Source organism: Phascolarctos cinereus, unplaced genomic scaffold, assembly GCF_003287225.1.
Source record: "Phascolarctos cinereus isolate Bilbo 61053 unplaced genomic scaffold, phaCin_HiC Scaffold_9;HRSCAF=440, whole genome shotgun sequence".
NCBI lineage: Eukaryota > Metazoa > Chordata > Mammalia > Diprotodontia > Phascolarctidae > Phascolarctos > Phascolarctos cinereus.
In genome coordinates this window covers 227,721,506-227,737,684 of record NW_027556402.1, presented here as the reverse complement: position 1 = coordinate 227,737,684, position 16,179 = coordinate 227,721,506, and the positions used below count along the sequence as shown (strand labels likewise).

At 38.7% G+C, this 16,179-nt stretch overlaps 2 protein-coding genes across 4 annotated transcripts in view; one reads left to right on the top strand and one right to left on the bottom strand.

The window, feature by feature from the left end:
• The window catches only part of LOC110192608 (uncharacterized), a 208,567-nt gene that overhangs the window by 99,796 nt on the left and 92,592 nt on the right, over positions 1–16,179 (top strand). Inside the window, exon 6 of one of the 3 annotated variants that reach the window (XM_078148294.1) lies at positions 6,142–9,718. The exons of the other annotated variants lie outside the window; for them this stretch is intronic. The gene's annotated coding sequence lies outside the window, so the exon portion shown is untranslated. Of the gene's footprint in view, positions 1–6,141; positions 9,719–16,179 lie in introns of those variants that run through there. 3 annotated transcript variants of the gene reach the window in all.
• On the bottom strand, positions 8,257–13,446 carry FSHB (follicle stimulating hormone subunit beta). The gene is made up of 2 exons (XM_020963868.2): positions 13,284–13,446; positions 8,257–8,505 (listed from the first exon to the last, which is right to left on the bottom strand). The coding sequence occupies exons 1-2, from the start codon at positions 13,440–13,442 to the stop codon at positions 8,275–8,277; spliced, it is 390 nt and encodes a 129-aa protein (XP_020819527.1). The 5' UTR covers positions 13,443–13,446; the 3' UTR covers positions 8,257–8,274.

Below are 16,179 nucleotides of genomic sequence, written 5' to 3'. Positions count from 1 at the left end.
GGAAGATTATGCAGATCTCTGAATATCAGTCTAAGAAAAAGTTCTTGACTTTTTCTGTGCCATGGGACAGCCTAGGGAAGCTTATGGATCCCTTCTTAGAATAATATCTTAAGTGCATAAAATAAAATACGTACAATACAGAGTACAAAGGAAAACAATTACATTAAAATGGAATCATCAAGATATTTCAAAAAAGCAAGTTCATGGATTTCAGGTTAAGAATTCCTTGTGTTGAACAACCATTTGTGTTTCTTCTTCACTGCCCTCGGCCAATAAAAGTTACCCCTTCCTTTGGGCTCAGTGACTAGTCAGACTCAGAGCTTTTTAAAAATACTTCTGAAGTATTGTTCCAATCCAGCCAAGACCAATCCAATCCAATGGAAATTTATTCAGCATATTACATGCTAGACACTTTGCTAGGCACTGGGCTTGCAAAGATGAAGACTAAATGATTCCTGCCCTCATAGAGCTTACATTCTACTTGGGGATACAACATGTTGTTGATGGTCCTTCAGTTTTGGTTGAAGGAACTTGGCATATTTAGGTTGGAGAAAAAAAGACTTGGTTGGGGGATGTGATAACAGTGTTCAAGTGTTCGAAAAGATGTTATATGGAGAAGGGATTTGAATTATTCTCTTTGGCTTCAGAAGGCAGAACTAGGAGCAGTGATATAGTGAGGATTCCTTTACTGTTTAGGTTGAACTAGGTGACCTCTAAGTTACTTTCCTATTCTCAAATTCTGCCATTCTCTGTAGTATTATCAATGGGAAAATAATAATTCTCTAGTGCTTTTTACCCGAAGAGCCAAACAATTCACGAAACCGGTGGGGTAGCTAAATACCATTTTAGCAAGCTTACTGTGTCATTTAAGAATGGGCTTTTATAACAGTATGACCTTGTAAACCACCTCAGAAGTGAGATTTCAATTTAATGTTTAAAAGAAGACTTGAGCTTGCTTTAGCAATGAGTGACATGAACTGCCCCCAAAAGGTCTTTCTGAGATGTAGTACATTGTGTTAGCATCTTCACAAACTTGTCTCTCTGGGAGAACTGAAAAGTGTCATATAGGCATGCAACTTTCAACATGTTGTCAGGCTTGGATGGCTCTTCAAGAGATGGTCATGTCTTTGGGCAGTCATGATTCATATTCAACAGGATGCAATTTGAAAATAAAAAAGAACAACTCATCGCATGCGGTAAATAGACAGGCTGAATTGATTTCCCATATTCTGAATTCTACCATAAATAATATTTATGTGGGGAGAATGACATGGCAGGGTTCCCTCCTATCCCTAGGATGTATGCAAAACAGATATGAGAATCTTTATTGTTGAATAGAGTAGGCTTCATAAGGGAAATGAGTTTTTCAGGTGCCATGATTAATTGCACCACAAGCTTCTTTGAGAAGGATGTTTTATCTCTGCACTTCTTTAAATCATTGTTGTGTGTCAACTGTGAGCCCATATTTATGGGACATCCCAAAGAATATGAGGTCCTTTGCTCTGACCAAAGTGGGAAAAATACCCTAAATACATGAAACAACAGAGGTATAAGAAATATGCATACTCCTGTATGTAGCAAGGCATGGTTTGGACCTGGCCTTTGTGCTGAAAGTATGTACTCAGTCTTGAGATTGGGTTGATTTTATAAAAATGTAAGGAAGAAGAGATTTCTTCAAGCCAAAGAAAAGCTCACAGAAGAGGTGGTAGCTGAACTGGGAACTGAATTAAGAGAGGAATTTCAGCTGGCAGAGGTGCCAGGTGCCACCACCCCCCGCCCCAAACTTTATGGAAATGGAAACCAAAAGGAAGCTTGGCTTTACCCATAATTCAGGTTCACTCTACCAGACAAAATATGATCTTCCCATGCCTCAGCCTTGCTTGCTATATATTTACATATACTGTGGCCACGGAGGTACTAGTTACATTTACATATATCCTATCTGAGAAAAATGTCCATATGCACCAGAATGACAATATAAGGAAAGGAGATTTAAGGCAAGAACTGTGGATTTACAGGCTTCTCCTGCTAGGGGTGGGGAAACTACAGCCCTGAGGCCACATATGGCCCTCTAGATCCTCAAGTGTGGCCCTTTGACTGAATCCAAACTTCAAAGAACAAATCCCCTTAATAAAAGGCTTTGTTCTGTCAAACTTGGACTCAGTCAAAAGGCTGCACTGACCCTTCAAGGCCATATGTGGCCTCAAGCCAGCAGGTTCCCCACCCCTGGTAGCCTTTCTGCACATACTTTCTCATCATACACAATCTAATCCAGCAAGCATTTATTATATACCTACTATATAAGAGGCAGAATGGCATAATGGATAGAGAACTGGTCTTGAAGCCAGGAAAATGTGGGTTCAAGTCCCACCTCTGACACATACTGGCTGTGTGACTCTGAGCTAGTCATTTAGTAGCTAATGTAGTAGGCAACTCCATAAAACAATAGTTTTCAGAGAAGGCACACTCACTTGCTTTGGTAGAAAAAGTTCCTTAGTGGTAACCAGTCAGCATTTACTAAGCACATACTTTATGTCTGGCACTGTACTAAGACTGGTGATACAAAGAAAGGCAAAAACAGTCCCTGGCCTCAAGAAGCTCATATTCTAAGGAGGGGAAAACATTTAAATAATTAAATACATACAAGTTACGTGCAGACAAGATAGAAGGTAATCTTAGAGTAGAAGGCACTAGTAGTGTGGGAGAGCAGAGAAACCCTCCTATAGCAAGTGGGGTTCAAATTGAAGATGGGATTTGAATTTAGTCTTGAAGGAATCTAGAGAAACTAGGAGGTAGAGAAGAGGATGGAGAGTATTCCAGGCATGGGGACAGTCAATGAAAAAGCTTAGAGATAGGCAATGGAGTGTCATGAGGTAGAGGCAGCAATTAGGCCATTGTGGCTGAACTGAAGAGCTTATGAAGGGAAGTAATGCATAACAAGATTGGAAGGTAGGATAGCATTAGATTGTGAAGAGATTTAAATGCCAGAGAACTTAATTTTTTATCCTGGAGGTAATAAGGAGCTACTAGAGTTAATTGAGTAGGAGACTGGGGGAGGGGCAGATCAGATGTAAGCTTTAGGAAAATCATTTTGGCAGCTGAATGGAGGATGATGGACTGGACTCAGGAAGGACTAGAGTCAGGGAAACCAATTAGAAGGCTTTTGAGGGGCACTGAAAACTTGACAACTAAATGAAGAATGAGGAAAGGCTTTATGTAGGTGATGGCACCTGAGTGTTTCAGATATCTTTAATTAAAAGTCACTGAAGTTTAGGTGCAAAATATTAGGGCATTTTAATTGACCAGAATTTTATTGTGAGCCAGCTGTTATTACATTCCCTGAGAGTATATATCTTTTTTTCTGGGACTTAATTGTTGTATTGTATTCTATGATGGTCAAGCCACTTGTGGGGATATGCAATTCACATGTGGGTATTACATTTTAAGGAGTGGAGAGGACACTGATAAACTAGAGCACATTTAGAGGAAAGACCTTATGATGGTGAGAGATCTGAAATCTATGTTATGTGAGGAAGCAATTAAAGGACTAGGGATATTTAGCCTGACAGAAGATTAAGGGTAGGGGAGGAGAGGATATAGTATAGTAGCTCTTTTCAGATATTTGAAAAAACTGTTATGTGGAGGCAAGACTAGATTTAGTCTCAATACTTGCTTAAGGGAGCTTCCATGAGTGGAAACCAGTTTTATATCCACATAAGGTAGAACCTTCTAGCAATTGGACTGGAACTGTCCAACACTTGAAGATTGTCTCACAAGGTAGTGAGTTCCTTGTCACTAGTTATGTTCAAACAGATTATCTTTAAGGGATAGTTGACTTTAGATGGTATTCATGCATTGAACAAGACTTCTGAATTGTTTTTTTTAACTCTTGATTTCTATAATTTTAATCTGTGGAGGGATCAGTATGATTTAATGAAAAGTACCAGTGATAGAATTAAAATTAAATTAATCTTCTCAAGTACATATTTTGAATTATACTAACAAGGATTTTTTTTAATAGTAGAAATACCTTATAGAAGTGGCTTTAATGAACAAATAAGTATGGTTTGTAATTAACACATCAATGTATAGGCAAATAGGAACTTTCAAAATTTTCAAAGTCAGTATATTTCCTTAAGTAAGGTAAACATTAACCCTTACAATTTACTTTTATTTTTCCTGAGTAAACCTTTGCCTCTTCACTGATCTCCCATACGTTGTACAGAGGCAAACTGTAGCCTGGCTCCTATCTGTATTATGATAAATTCTGACTTAGTAGGTTTGGAATTAGTAATACCTTAAGTACATCTTTTCACGCCTCATATATATTGTATTAAGAGTGGGGAATGTTTTCATTTTGACCAATAAATTCAAAATGTGAAAGATGGAAGATGCTATTTTAGTGTAGCTTTCTCTTCCTAGATTTTTTTTTATTTTTGACACACCTAACTGAAATGTTCTTGAAAAGTCTGAGTTTTGACACTTCATAAAGATAGTACAGAATACAAGTGTATTCTACACATCATCAAGCCTTACGAAAAATAAAGTTGAAGCAGCCATCTTTGGTCTATACAGTCTCAAAATATTTTTGTGTCAGCTTTTCATTTGCAGAAATGAAGATCTGAAGGAGTAGCAGGTGGTAGGGCAGGATGGTGCAGTGGAAAGTGTCAGGAGAGGTTAGATTTGGCCCCGCCTGTACCATTAAGTTTGGTCTGGATTCTAGAATAAGTCACTGTATCTCTTTAGGCCCCAATTCCTTGATGTGTACAATAAGAGCAGTGGACTGGAGGATGTCCAAGGTTCATTCTAACTCAAATAGTTATGATCGTAATTTGAGAAAGCAGTTCAGTTACTAAAGTGTTTTCATGCTGATGTGGCACAGTGGGACCAGTACTGGCCTAGCAAGCTATTTGGGTTCTAATCCTACTTGTACTAGTAAATAATGAATTTTGAGCCTTGGATAAGGCATTTCACCCTGTATTTCAGATTCCTCATCTGTAAAATGAAGGCTGGACTAAAAGATGTCTAAAAGCTCTTGTGGCTTTGTGAATCTATTCTATGCTGCTTTGAACAGCACATCTTTGGAGGTTTGGATAATTTTTGTTCTTGAGGGAAAGGGGAAACAGTTATTCAGAGAGGTCATGAAACATAATTTAATTGATTTAATATCTACTCAATTTGTGGATCTTGGGTTATGTCAAATTTGAAGCTCTTCTCAAGTGTTTCGAGCAAAGGCCATTCAGTCACAGAATATAGGTTTGCTTTCATCTGATTAGTCCAGAGAAACATGTTCCCCTGAAAACAACTTGCATGGACAGTGGAATGAACACTCACTGGATTTGGAGAAAGAGAACATGGATGTGAATACCAGTTCTTCCAAATCCTAGCTATAGGATTTTAGACAACTCACTTCATGCTGTGGACCTCAGTTTTCTCATCTGCAAAATGGGAATAACAGTTGTATAACCAACCTCACAGGATTGGTGTGAACATCAAATGATATTGCACATTATATGTATATATGTAATATATTTAACCATTATTTATATACATTTATATTCTATTTACATAATATATAAATAGTATTGAAATGCTAGTTATAGTTCAAATATTCAGTAAATAGTATGTAAATGTATGTAAATAATAGAATAATTTCTAAACCTTAAAGTACTATATAAATGTCAGTTATTATTATTTTTAACATTCCTAATTTTATTAACATAACTAACATTGTGCATGGAGAATGAAAGCAGTTACTCTAGTCACTCTATTCTACTTCTCTTTGCAGGAAATTCTAAGGACAGCTGGCCTTTAGTCCTTAGCTGCAAGAATAGTTGACATTTATATAGTGCTTTAGGGTTTGTAAAACTTCAACATTGTCTCACTTGAGTTTCATGACAGCCCAGTGAGGTAGGCATGGTTATCATACCCATTTTACAGGAAACAAAGACTCTGCTAGTAAGTGTCAGAGGCAAGATTCACACTCAGGTTTTCTAGGTTTCAAATGCTGCGTTGTATCCATCAGGATGCATTTTATGTAAGTAAACAATTAATACTGAATGCAATACAGTAGAATTTAAGCGGTTTGAAATCAGGGGCTATATAATTATCAACTTTTTTGGCCTTTGTGCTCCCATCTAGGACACAGTCTTAGTACTTGTTGTATGGACAAATGAAAGACCACTCACACACGTGTTCTGCCTCAATCAATGGATTGTAAGCCATGAGAAATGGAAACAACTTCGAGAGTAATTGAATGGGAAGAACATAGCCGAACAGAGGGCAGTAACGAGTAAGGATGGATCCTTAGAAGTGTTATTTTTCAAGGCAAAGCCCATGAGGGAAGACTGAAACCACACAAATGTCGCAGAACCCTTTTTTAATATGTCCTCAGGGCTTGATAAGCACAGGCAATATTTACGGAAGCGTTCGGTGTGATGTTGGTGGCTATGCTCCTACTCACAGCAGGAAATGATTCTTTGGAATGTGTCATCTGGAAGGAGCTCCAGTGAATGGAAAAATCCAAAGAAGCGCATCAGATAGACAATAACCATTTCAGTTTAAAATAAAGAAGTCAAGCTAACATAAATGTCCCAATGAACCAACTTAAGTTGAATGGTAAAAGATGAAGAAGTCATTGTACCATGAAATAGTTTGTATGTGAATGTTTTTTCAGCGTCACAGATAAGGGAATGCTTATATATGTGAGGAGGTGATTCTAGTAGAAAGCCCAGAAAACCAGAAGTAATTCCCTTCATTGTCACCTCTTTCTAAAAGACTCCCTTTCCTGAAGAGATTAATTTAAATTAACCTGGCAACTTAATGGAAGCTGCCTTCAAAGCTTCCTTCCAAATGACAGTCTTCCCAACAAAAAGAGTCCAATAGCTGTTGAGAAGTCTTACAGGAAAATAGGGCAATGTATAGGTACATGACAGCTCTTGTTCAATTTGATTAGAGTGGATATTTTCCAAAGGAATTCAACTATGAAACCTTGAGGTGGAAATGTATTGATGGAATCCCCAGAGGTTGGTCCATTTTAAATTTGGAGAAAGTGACAGCCAAGTTGATGCATTAAATATCTGAGAGCCCATATATGTCTGAGTAGACGCAGCATAATTCTTTGGAAAGAAACTTGGCTTTGGAGTCAGAAAATCTGGGTTCAATTTCTGGCCTTGTTTCTTAATGCTTATGTGACCTTGGGTAGGTTATGTAGCTTCTCTGCACCTCAATTTCATCATCTATAAAATGGCTAGACCTCAAAGGCCTCTTTCAGTTCTAATCCATGACTTTATGGGTCTGCAATACAGGAATACAGGGGCAATTTTGATGGAAAGCTATTAAGAGTATTTTTGTGATAAAAATGGCACATAATAAGAATTCTGGGCCAATATGTAACTTTGTGTTTTATGCTTTGGAAGAAAGAATATAATAGGATCGTAGAGTTAGGATTGGAAGGGATGATACAGCCTCCTCATTTTATCAATAAGGCAACCAAGGCCCAGGTAGGTTTAGCGACTTGGCCATGACCACCAAGATGGCAATTGTAATCCATGTTCTGTGACTCCAAATACAGTGCTTATTCTATACAGCCTCCTCAAGCTTCTATTCATAACCTTCACTCAGATCATGTGACTGGCAAGGGATGGTTCCACAGAACATGGTGACTCATTGAAGAAGATGTTGAGTAGGGTGAAGAAAACTCAAATGAGAATAGGTATTTGTGTCTTTGTTGTATTTCCATGGGCTCAAATTTCCATGTTCCTGTGTCACTAACTCAGGCTACCAAGGCCTCTGCCGTGCCTTTCGTGAAGTTGGGAAAGGGAATTTATTAGCTTCTTATCTTTTGTACCAGAGAACCCACAGAATAGGGAATAGCATAGACTCAGGCCACCTCCAAGGAAGCTCAGCTTGACTGGAAGCTCTATTCCCTAATTTCCTATTCCAAAGGCTTCAGAATATGCCCTGAAATGAGTTTATATTTAACAAAGGCCTGGAGAGCCCAGGAATGGGAATATGATGTTTGCAACATGCTTCTGGACCCAAAGCTTTCTATACCTGAAGTTCCCATTGATGTCAATAGGGCAGATATCAATGGGAGACCAAGAGCAGGGAGCATCTGAGAACTCCCCACAGCACAGTGTTTACAGGCTGCACATGTTGTGGGTTCAGAGCTTCCCATGTGTTAAAAATCCCTCCCCTTCTTACTTTACAATTACCTGGAATCTGTATTTAAATAAAAAAGGGAAGCCTGTTGCCTAGAAGTGGGATGGTGCTTTATTCTTTCCTTTCATTGAAAGAGCAGTAGCGTGGTCCTAGTCCTCGCACAGTGCAGTCTGTGCTGTCAGTATCACATGGCCCACAGTGACACGCAGTTGCCACAGGGTAGGAGTACAGGGAGTCAGCCTGCTTGGCACAGCCTGGCAGGTTCACGGTTTCATAGACGAATTCCTTGAAGGTGCATGCTTTCTGAATATTGGGTCTGATCGGGTCCTTATATACCAGGTCCTGGAAAAAGAAAGGAAGGCAATAAGAGGCTTACATGATGCTGTCAGCTCCTATTTGGATTTTGCTTTATAGATTAGGCGAAATGAAACTGAAATTGAATATCCTGCCCTGTAACATTTACCTACTGAAAACCAGTGTGATGTGTCCTGGAGAATCTTCTGTTCCCGGGCACATTGAAGAAGACTGATTCTGAGCCACTTCTGAATGGCCTTGGGAATCTGACAGAAAATGTAAACTGGTACTGTGGCCATTCCCACCTCACACCCTGAAACTACAATCACAGGGCTCTTGCACTATTTAGGATATTTGTCAAGTTCTAAAGCAACTTTTCAATTTGTGAGAAGGTAATCGGGATCACCTGGGTGGAGCAGTGGATAGAGCACTGGACTTGGAACCAGGAAGATTCATCTTCCTGAGTTCAAATCTGGCCTCAGACACTTAGTAGCTGTGTGACCCTGGGCAAGTCACTTCACTCTGTCTCAGATTCCTCCTCTGTAAAATGAGCTGGGGAAGGAAATGGCAAATCACTTCGTTATCTTTGCCAAGAAGACCCCAAGTGGGGCCACAGAGAGTCGGACACAACCAAAACAACTGAACAACAACAACAACAGGGGTCATAGGAGCAATGACTTTGATCTGGAAGGGACCTTAGATGCCCTTTAGTCTGAGTTCTTCATTATACAGAGAAGAGAGATGAATCTCAGAAAAGGGAGTTGGCTAGCTCAAGGCCAGTGAATGGTCCATCCAACACACATATTAAGCACTTGCTATGTGCCAGGCCAGTAATCAGCAGAGTTGCAATTTGAAGAAGCAGCTAGGTGGGTGGCACACAATGTTGGACTTGGAATCAGGAAGACCTGAGTTCAAATCTAGCCCCAGGCTGTCACTAGCTGGCATTTTCATTGGCTTTTTCTGAGCCTAAAATACTCTCCCTCCTCATCTATGCCTCCTGGCTTCTTTAAGTCCCAGCTGAAATCTCATCATCTCCAGGAAACCTTTCATGATTCCTCTTCATTCTAATGCTTTCCCCTATGTTGATTATTTCCAATTTATCCTGTTTATGTCATGTTTGAACTTGGTACATATTTTCTCCCCCATTAGATTGTGAGGGCCTTGAGGGCAGAGACTACCTTCTATGTTTCCTTGTATCCCTGGTGCTTAACAAATGCCTGGCACATAGCAGACACTTAATAAATGTTTATTGACTAACTAACTCTGGGCAAGTCTGCCTGTGTTTTCTTATCTCTAAAAAGGAGATAATAATAGTAATGTTAGAAGAAGAGTAACATTAATAAGAGACAATGATAATAATAACACCCACCTCCCAGAGTTGTTGTGAGGATAAAATTAGATAACTGTAAAAGACTTTGCAAATGTTAAAACGCTATGTAAATACTAGCTATTATTATTATCATCCAAGTTTTCTTAGAATGTATGTGAGAAATCAAATTCCTTGCAGAGTAGTAAGGTTTTTTTCCTTCACATTATTAACTCAAAGGCATATTTCTGACAGGTAAAAACATATAGTACCTAGGTTTAATTGTACTTGAAAATATTTCCAAGGACAGTGTTTTATCCTGTCACCATTTATATAGAAAAAAAGTCATATTCTGAGTTATTGACTATTTACTTATATCAAAATCCAAGGTACTCCTCTGCCCTTTAGATATATTCTTCCCCTTCAGTGTTGCATCTTTGCAGTGTTTCTGTTTTCCACAGGATACAGAAACATCTTACAGTAGAGTTTCTATTTATATGAACAGATTATTAAGGACCATTAGAGATTTTCTTTCCTAACTCTCCTCTTTTAATAGTTGAAGACACTGAGATTCAGAGACTTGAAGTGATGTGCCTAACTAACATCATCTGTCTAGTTAGTGGAAGAATGGAACATGAATCCAGTATCTTTGGGTCTTACCTAGTCCGAGTTCTTTTCGTTTTACCATACTGTTTGATGCAGACCAGGACATAGCTATGACTCTCTTACTTGGACATACAGAGAGAGCAATTGACTCCCAGGCAGTAGAAGAGACTCTGTTTTAGTCATTTTTTTTCCATAGAAGGTACATACTTTGTGGATTATGGCTGTATGAACTGAGAACTGGTTTGGATTTCCTTATAAGGATACCTAAATGTGCACCTTTTCAAAACCAAGCCCCTTAAAAGCTAAGAAAGTAAATGCTATTAAAAAAGAAATGGTCCTCAGTGAACGTCAGTCAAGAAAACACAGAAGAAACTCTTGCATGTATAATCAGAAGGATGTGAGATCCTTGATGGCAGAGGCTGTTTTCTTCGAATGCCTGTCACATAGGCCTTACTTACCAAATGCTTGCTAAAATGAATTAGCTAGATTCTACCTATTTTCAACCAAAAACAGAGACACCCAATTCCAGAATTTCTCCCCATTCTATTGCAAGTACTTTCTCATTTGAGGGAGTGGGAAGGGAGGATGTGATGCTGAGAATGAGGGAAGACATGAGTGGCAATTGACTGTAGATTCAGTAGAATTTAAATTCCCTGAAGTCAGAGACTAGCCTTTTTTTTTTTTGCATTCTCAGAGCCTAACACAGTGTTTTGCACTTACTAGGTGATGTTGAATTTAATTGAATTGGACCAAGCCTTCAGAACTCCAGTGAAGAAGGCTGATCATATTCACAGCTGAGGAGAAATTACAGGACATTTATTAGCTTTCTTTATGATTGTGTGGACTGAGATTTGGTTTTGTTTGCAGAAATGTTTTGGGCTGCCATATTATCAAGCATAATTTTGATGCCTACACTTTAATTTTTATAGTGATTGACCTTCTGTATCAACCTAGGGCTTGTCACTAATGTTATCTATTAATTATTTGATCCAGGTCAAGTCATGTTCCTTTTCTGAGCCTTACTATTCTCTTCTGTAAAGTGAATGGGCTTGGGCTACATGCCCTCTAAGAGGGTGAGTGAAAAGAGTGCTGGATTTGGACTCATACCACTTGGGTTCAAATCCTAGCTCTTCTACTTACTAACTAACCTTATTTTGAAAGCCATTCAAGTTATTTGTGCCCCAATTGCCTCATCTGCAAAATGGGTGGGTTGGAGTTAATGTCTTCTGAAGTCTCTCCCACCATTAAATCTATAATCCCTTGATTTCTTGTAGTTAATAGAGTTTCTGATTTGATTTATCCAAATAGAAGCAAGGAGGTTTATGGTACAGTGGAAAGAACACAGGATTTGAAATCAGGAAACTGGATTTGGAACCCTAGGACTATTACTTATGAATCATGTGACCTTGGGCAACATGTATCTCAGCTTCCTCTTATGTAAAATGAGATAGTTGGGCTAGATTAGATCCTGAAACCATGACCCTACATGGTAATCACTAATGGGAGTGAATATGATATAGTAGATGGAGTACTGGACTTGAAGCCAGAAGGACTTGGGTTCAAATCCTACCTCAGACACTTTAACGGCTGTGCAACCCTGGGCAAGTTACCTAACTTCACTGGAGCTCTGTTTTATCATCGATAATATTGGCCTAATAGTTGACATTTTCATAGTACTTTAGGATTTGCAAAATGACTCACATGCATGGCCTTATTTTAGTCAGTCAATAAACATTTATTAAGCACTTAATATGTGTCAAGTATTGTGCTGAATACAGGGGATGCACAGAAAGGGAAAGACATAGTCTTTGCCCTCAAGGAGGTCATAGAGAGCAATTGGAGAGACAACATGTAAATAATCAGGTACATGTAAGATATACACATGTGTGTATTTCTGAGAGAGAGAGAGAGAGAGAGAGAGAGAGAGAGAGAGAGAGAGAGAGAGAGAGAGAGAGAGACAGAGAGAGAGAGAGAGACAGAGAGAGAGAGAGACAGAGAGAGAGAGAAATAGAGAGACAGAGAGAGAAATAGAGAGAGACAGAGAGAGAATAAATGGGAGGTAATATCAGAAAAGGCAGTAACAGGTAGGGTACTAGGAAAGGTCTCATGAAGAAGATAGAATTTGAACTGAGTTGTGAGAAGGGAGAGCATCCAGTCATGGGAGACAGATGGTATAAAAGCAGGTAGAAAGGAATGGAAGTGTTCTATTCATGAAAAAGCAAACAAGTCGATATTACTGGATAATAGAATATGTGGAGGGGAAAGTAATGTGTCAGAAGGCTGAAAAGGTAGGAAAGGGCCAGGATATGAAGAGCTTTAAATGCCAAGCAAAGGACTTTATAGTTAATCCTAAGGGTAATAGATCCTGAAAACAACCCTGGGAGGTAACTGTTGATATTATCCCCATTTTGCAGATAAGAAAACTTAGTCTCAGTGAGATTCAGTGACCCACCAGGATCACATAGCTGGTAAATGTCTGAGTCAAGATTTGAAGGCAGGTATTTCTGACTTGTCCAAGTTCAGCATGGTCTATCACGCTGCAAAATTACCATACAGAACAAATGAAACAGCATATGTAAAGTACATTTTGTGTATACTTATTTCTATATGTATTATTTCCCCTGATAGAATATAAGCTCCTTGAGGGCAAGTTTTATTTCATGTTTGTTTTTGTACTTGCCAGCTCCTAGCAGTGCCTGGCACATGGACAATGTTTAATAAATGACTGCTTCTTGGAAGCATTTTGCAAACCTTAAAGCACTACATAAAAAAAAAACCAAAAACACAGCTGTTACTAATAGATACCTCATTAATAAAACATGTGTTTTTTTGAGAAAAACAATGGAATTTCAGCATGAGAAATGATGAAAGGAGGTGTTCACTCCCTCCTTCTCAGGATACCTGCAACCCTTACCCGTGTGTGGCAGTAACCGGAGCACCAAGTGGTGTTGATGTTGATGCAGAATTCACACTCCTCTCTCTCCACTGAGATGGTGATGTTGGTCAGCATGCAGCCATTGCACCAAAATGCTTTCCAACAAAAGAAGAGGACATACAACCGAGTTGTCTTCATCCTGCTGTGGGAATTAACCCAGAGAAATTGGACCAAATCATCTCAGGTTCCTTCCATCTCAATCTATGATCTGTATTCAGACTATCCAAAAGGCAAGGCTGAGTTTATTCCTGGAGAGCAGCTGAAATCCATTAATCCCTTAGAGAACTATCTCAATAAATTTAGTTTGGTTCTTAGGAGCTTGAAAATCCATCAATTTTGAAAGTAACCCCCTCTCAGAAAGATGCAATAAAAATGTAGCTTTTGAGACTTACCTGTATTTCTTGGTCTGTCTGTGATTAGAAAGGAAAAACGAAGTTGTAGACAGAGTAAAGTCACAAGCTCACCTTTTATACAAAATCAGGCGTAACTCATACCTTGGGGATTTATTTACAGGGTATTAAGGTGACCAGCCCTGGCTCAGTGATTGCCAAAAGAGGATAAATGTTTAGATAGACAGTGAGATCAAATCGGGTTAAAACTGTCTAAGACTAGAAATCATCATGTTACCAGAGATGTTCATTTTGCAAAATCTAGGCACCCTCCTCCAATCCTTGCTTCCCAAACCTCTTTACCGTGTCAGTTTACTCATTTGCTACAATTTCTTTAATCAGAGTAATTGAAAAAATAACTGCTGACATTTCTAGAACTTCAAAGTTTGCAAAGCATTTGATTTTCATAACAGCTCTGTAAGGTGGGCATTGCATGTATTTTAAGCCTTATTTTTATGGATAAGGAAACTGAGATTCAGAGAGGTTAAGCAGTTACTAGATAGTCGTGGGAGTGGGGGAGTCACCTAACTAGTAACTGACATAGGTGGTTCTTTATAGCAATCTTATATTCTAGACAGTCAAACCCATGTGTCTTCTGACCCTAAGTTCAGTTCTCTTACCATACAGCACCAATACTCTTCCTCCCCTTCCATCCCCTACCTCCCTATCTCCTTCCTTCCTTCCTTCCTTCCTTCCTTCCTTCCTTCCTTCCTTCCTTCCTTCCTTCCTTCCTTCCTTCCTTCCTTCCTTCCTTCCTTCCTCTCCTTCCTTCTTTCTTTTTTCCATCTTTCCTTCCTTCCTTCTCCTTCCTTCCTTCTTTCTTTTTTCATCTTTCCTTCATTCTTTCTCCTTCCTTCCTTCTTTCTTTTTCTTTCCTTCCTTCCTTCTTCTTTTCTCTTTCCTTCCTTCCTTTCTTCTTTCCTTGCTTCCTTCCTTAATTCCTTCTTTCTTTTTCCTTCCTTCCTTCCTTCCTTCCTTCCTTCCTTCCTTCCTTCCTTCCTTCTTCCTTCCTCTTTCCTTCTTTCTTTTTTCCCTCTTTCCTTCCTTCCTTCTCCTTCCTTCCTTCTTTCTTTTTTCCATCTTTCCTTCCTTCCTTCTCCTTCCTTCCTTCTTTCTTTTTTCATCTTTCCTTCATTCTTTCTCCTTCCTTCCTTCCTTCTTTCTTTTTCTTTCCTTCCTTCCTTCTTCTTTTCTCTTTCCTTCCTTCCTTTCTTCTTTCCTTGCTTCCTTCCTTCCTTCCTTCCTTCCTTCCTTCCTTCCTCCTTCCTCCTTCCTTCCTTCCTTCCTTCCTTCCTTCCTTCCTTCCTTTCTTCCTTCCTTCCTTCTTTCCTTCCCTTCTTAACACCTAGTATTTGCCAGTCACTGTGCTAGGACCTGAGAATACAAAGACAAAAATGAATTGTCCCTGCTCTCAAGGAACTTCTAATCTATTGAGAGAAATAACACACATACACATATACAAGAAAATCAAAATAAATAGTTTTATTTTATATTTTGTATTATCACTGAAAAATAAATTTCAGAGGGAAAAACTAGCCAATGGGATATCAGGAAAGGGATTGCATAAGAGGTAGCAAATGTATTGAGCTCTGAAGGAGACAAGGCATTCTATGCGCCAGATATGAGGAAGGCCAACATTCCAGACATGGAGGATAAAGATGTATGAAAAATATTGTGAAGGTAGATTTGAAAAGACCTAGCAACTGTTTGGACATGGGGAGTGAGTGAGAGGGAAATTTTGATGTACAGCTACTTGATTTATTGAAGAGGTAGGTCAGCTTTGTGTGGATAATAAGCTATCCCCTGAGTGTACTGAAATGCCATTGTGCCATCAAAATGACATTTTGAATGTCATAAAATTTTGGAGTTCTCAGAAATTAGCAGACCTCTCTGTTGGTGCTTTTATTTTTAAAGTAAAGGATGAACATTGAAATAAAACCTTGTTATCCAGCACATGAAAACAAAACAGATCCAGGACTTTCTAGTCTCCAGTTGCCTTGAGCTGACCCAAGAGAGAAAGCCCTGTGTTCTTAACTTTTGTTTCTTTTTTTAAATGATTTTTATTTTTTGAAATTTATTTTATTTTTTAATTTATGGAAAAAACAAGCATTTCCGTAACATAGTACAATTAAAAATGATTGCACACGAAACTGCAAATCTATGTACAACTTGTTATTCCTTTCAAATATACAACAAAGTTATCATGTAAATTTCCTTTTTCCCTTCCCTCCCCCCTTGCCCTAGAGACAAATAAGCACACACAACTGTATATGTATACATGTAAAAATATTTCTAGACATGCTTCTATTTATCAGTTCTTTCTCTGGATGCAGTTAGTGTCTTGTTCCTTGAATGTGAATTTCAACATCAGGATAATAAGACCATAGATTTAAAGCTAGAGGGAAACTTTACAGGTCATCTCATCCAGCCTACTCATATGACAAATGAGAGAGCTAAAACCCAGAGCCATTGAATGATGTGTTGAA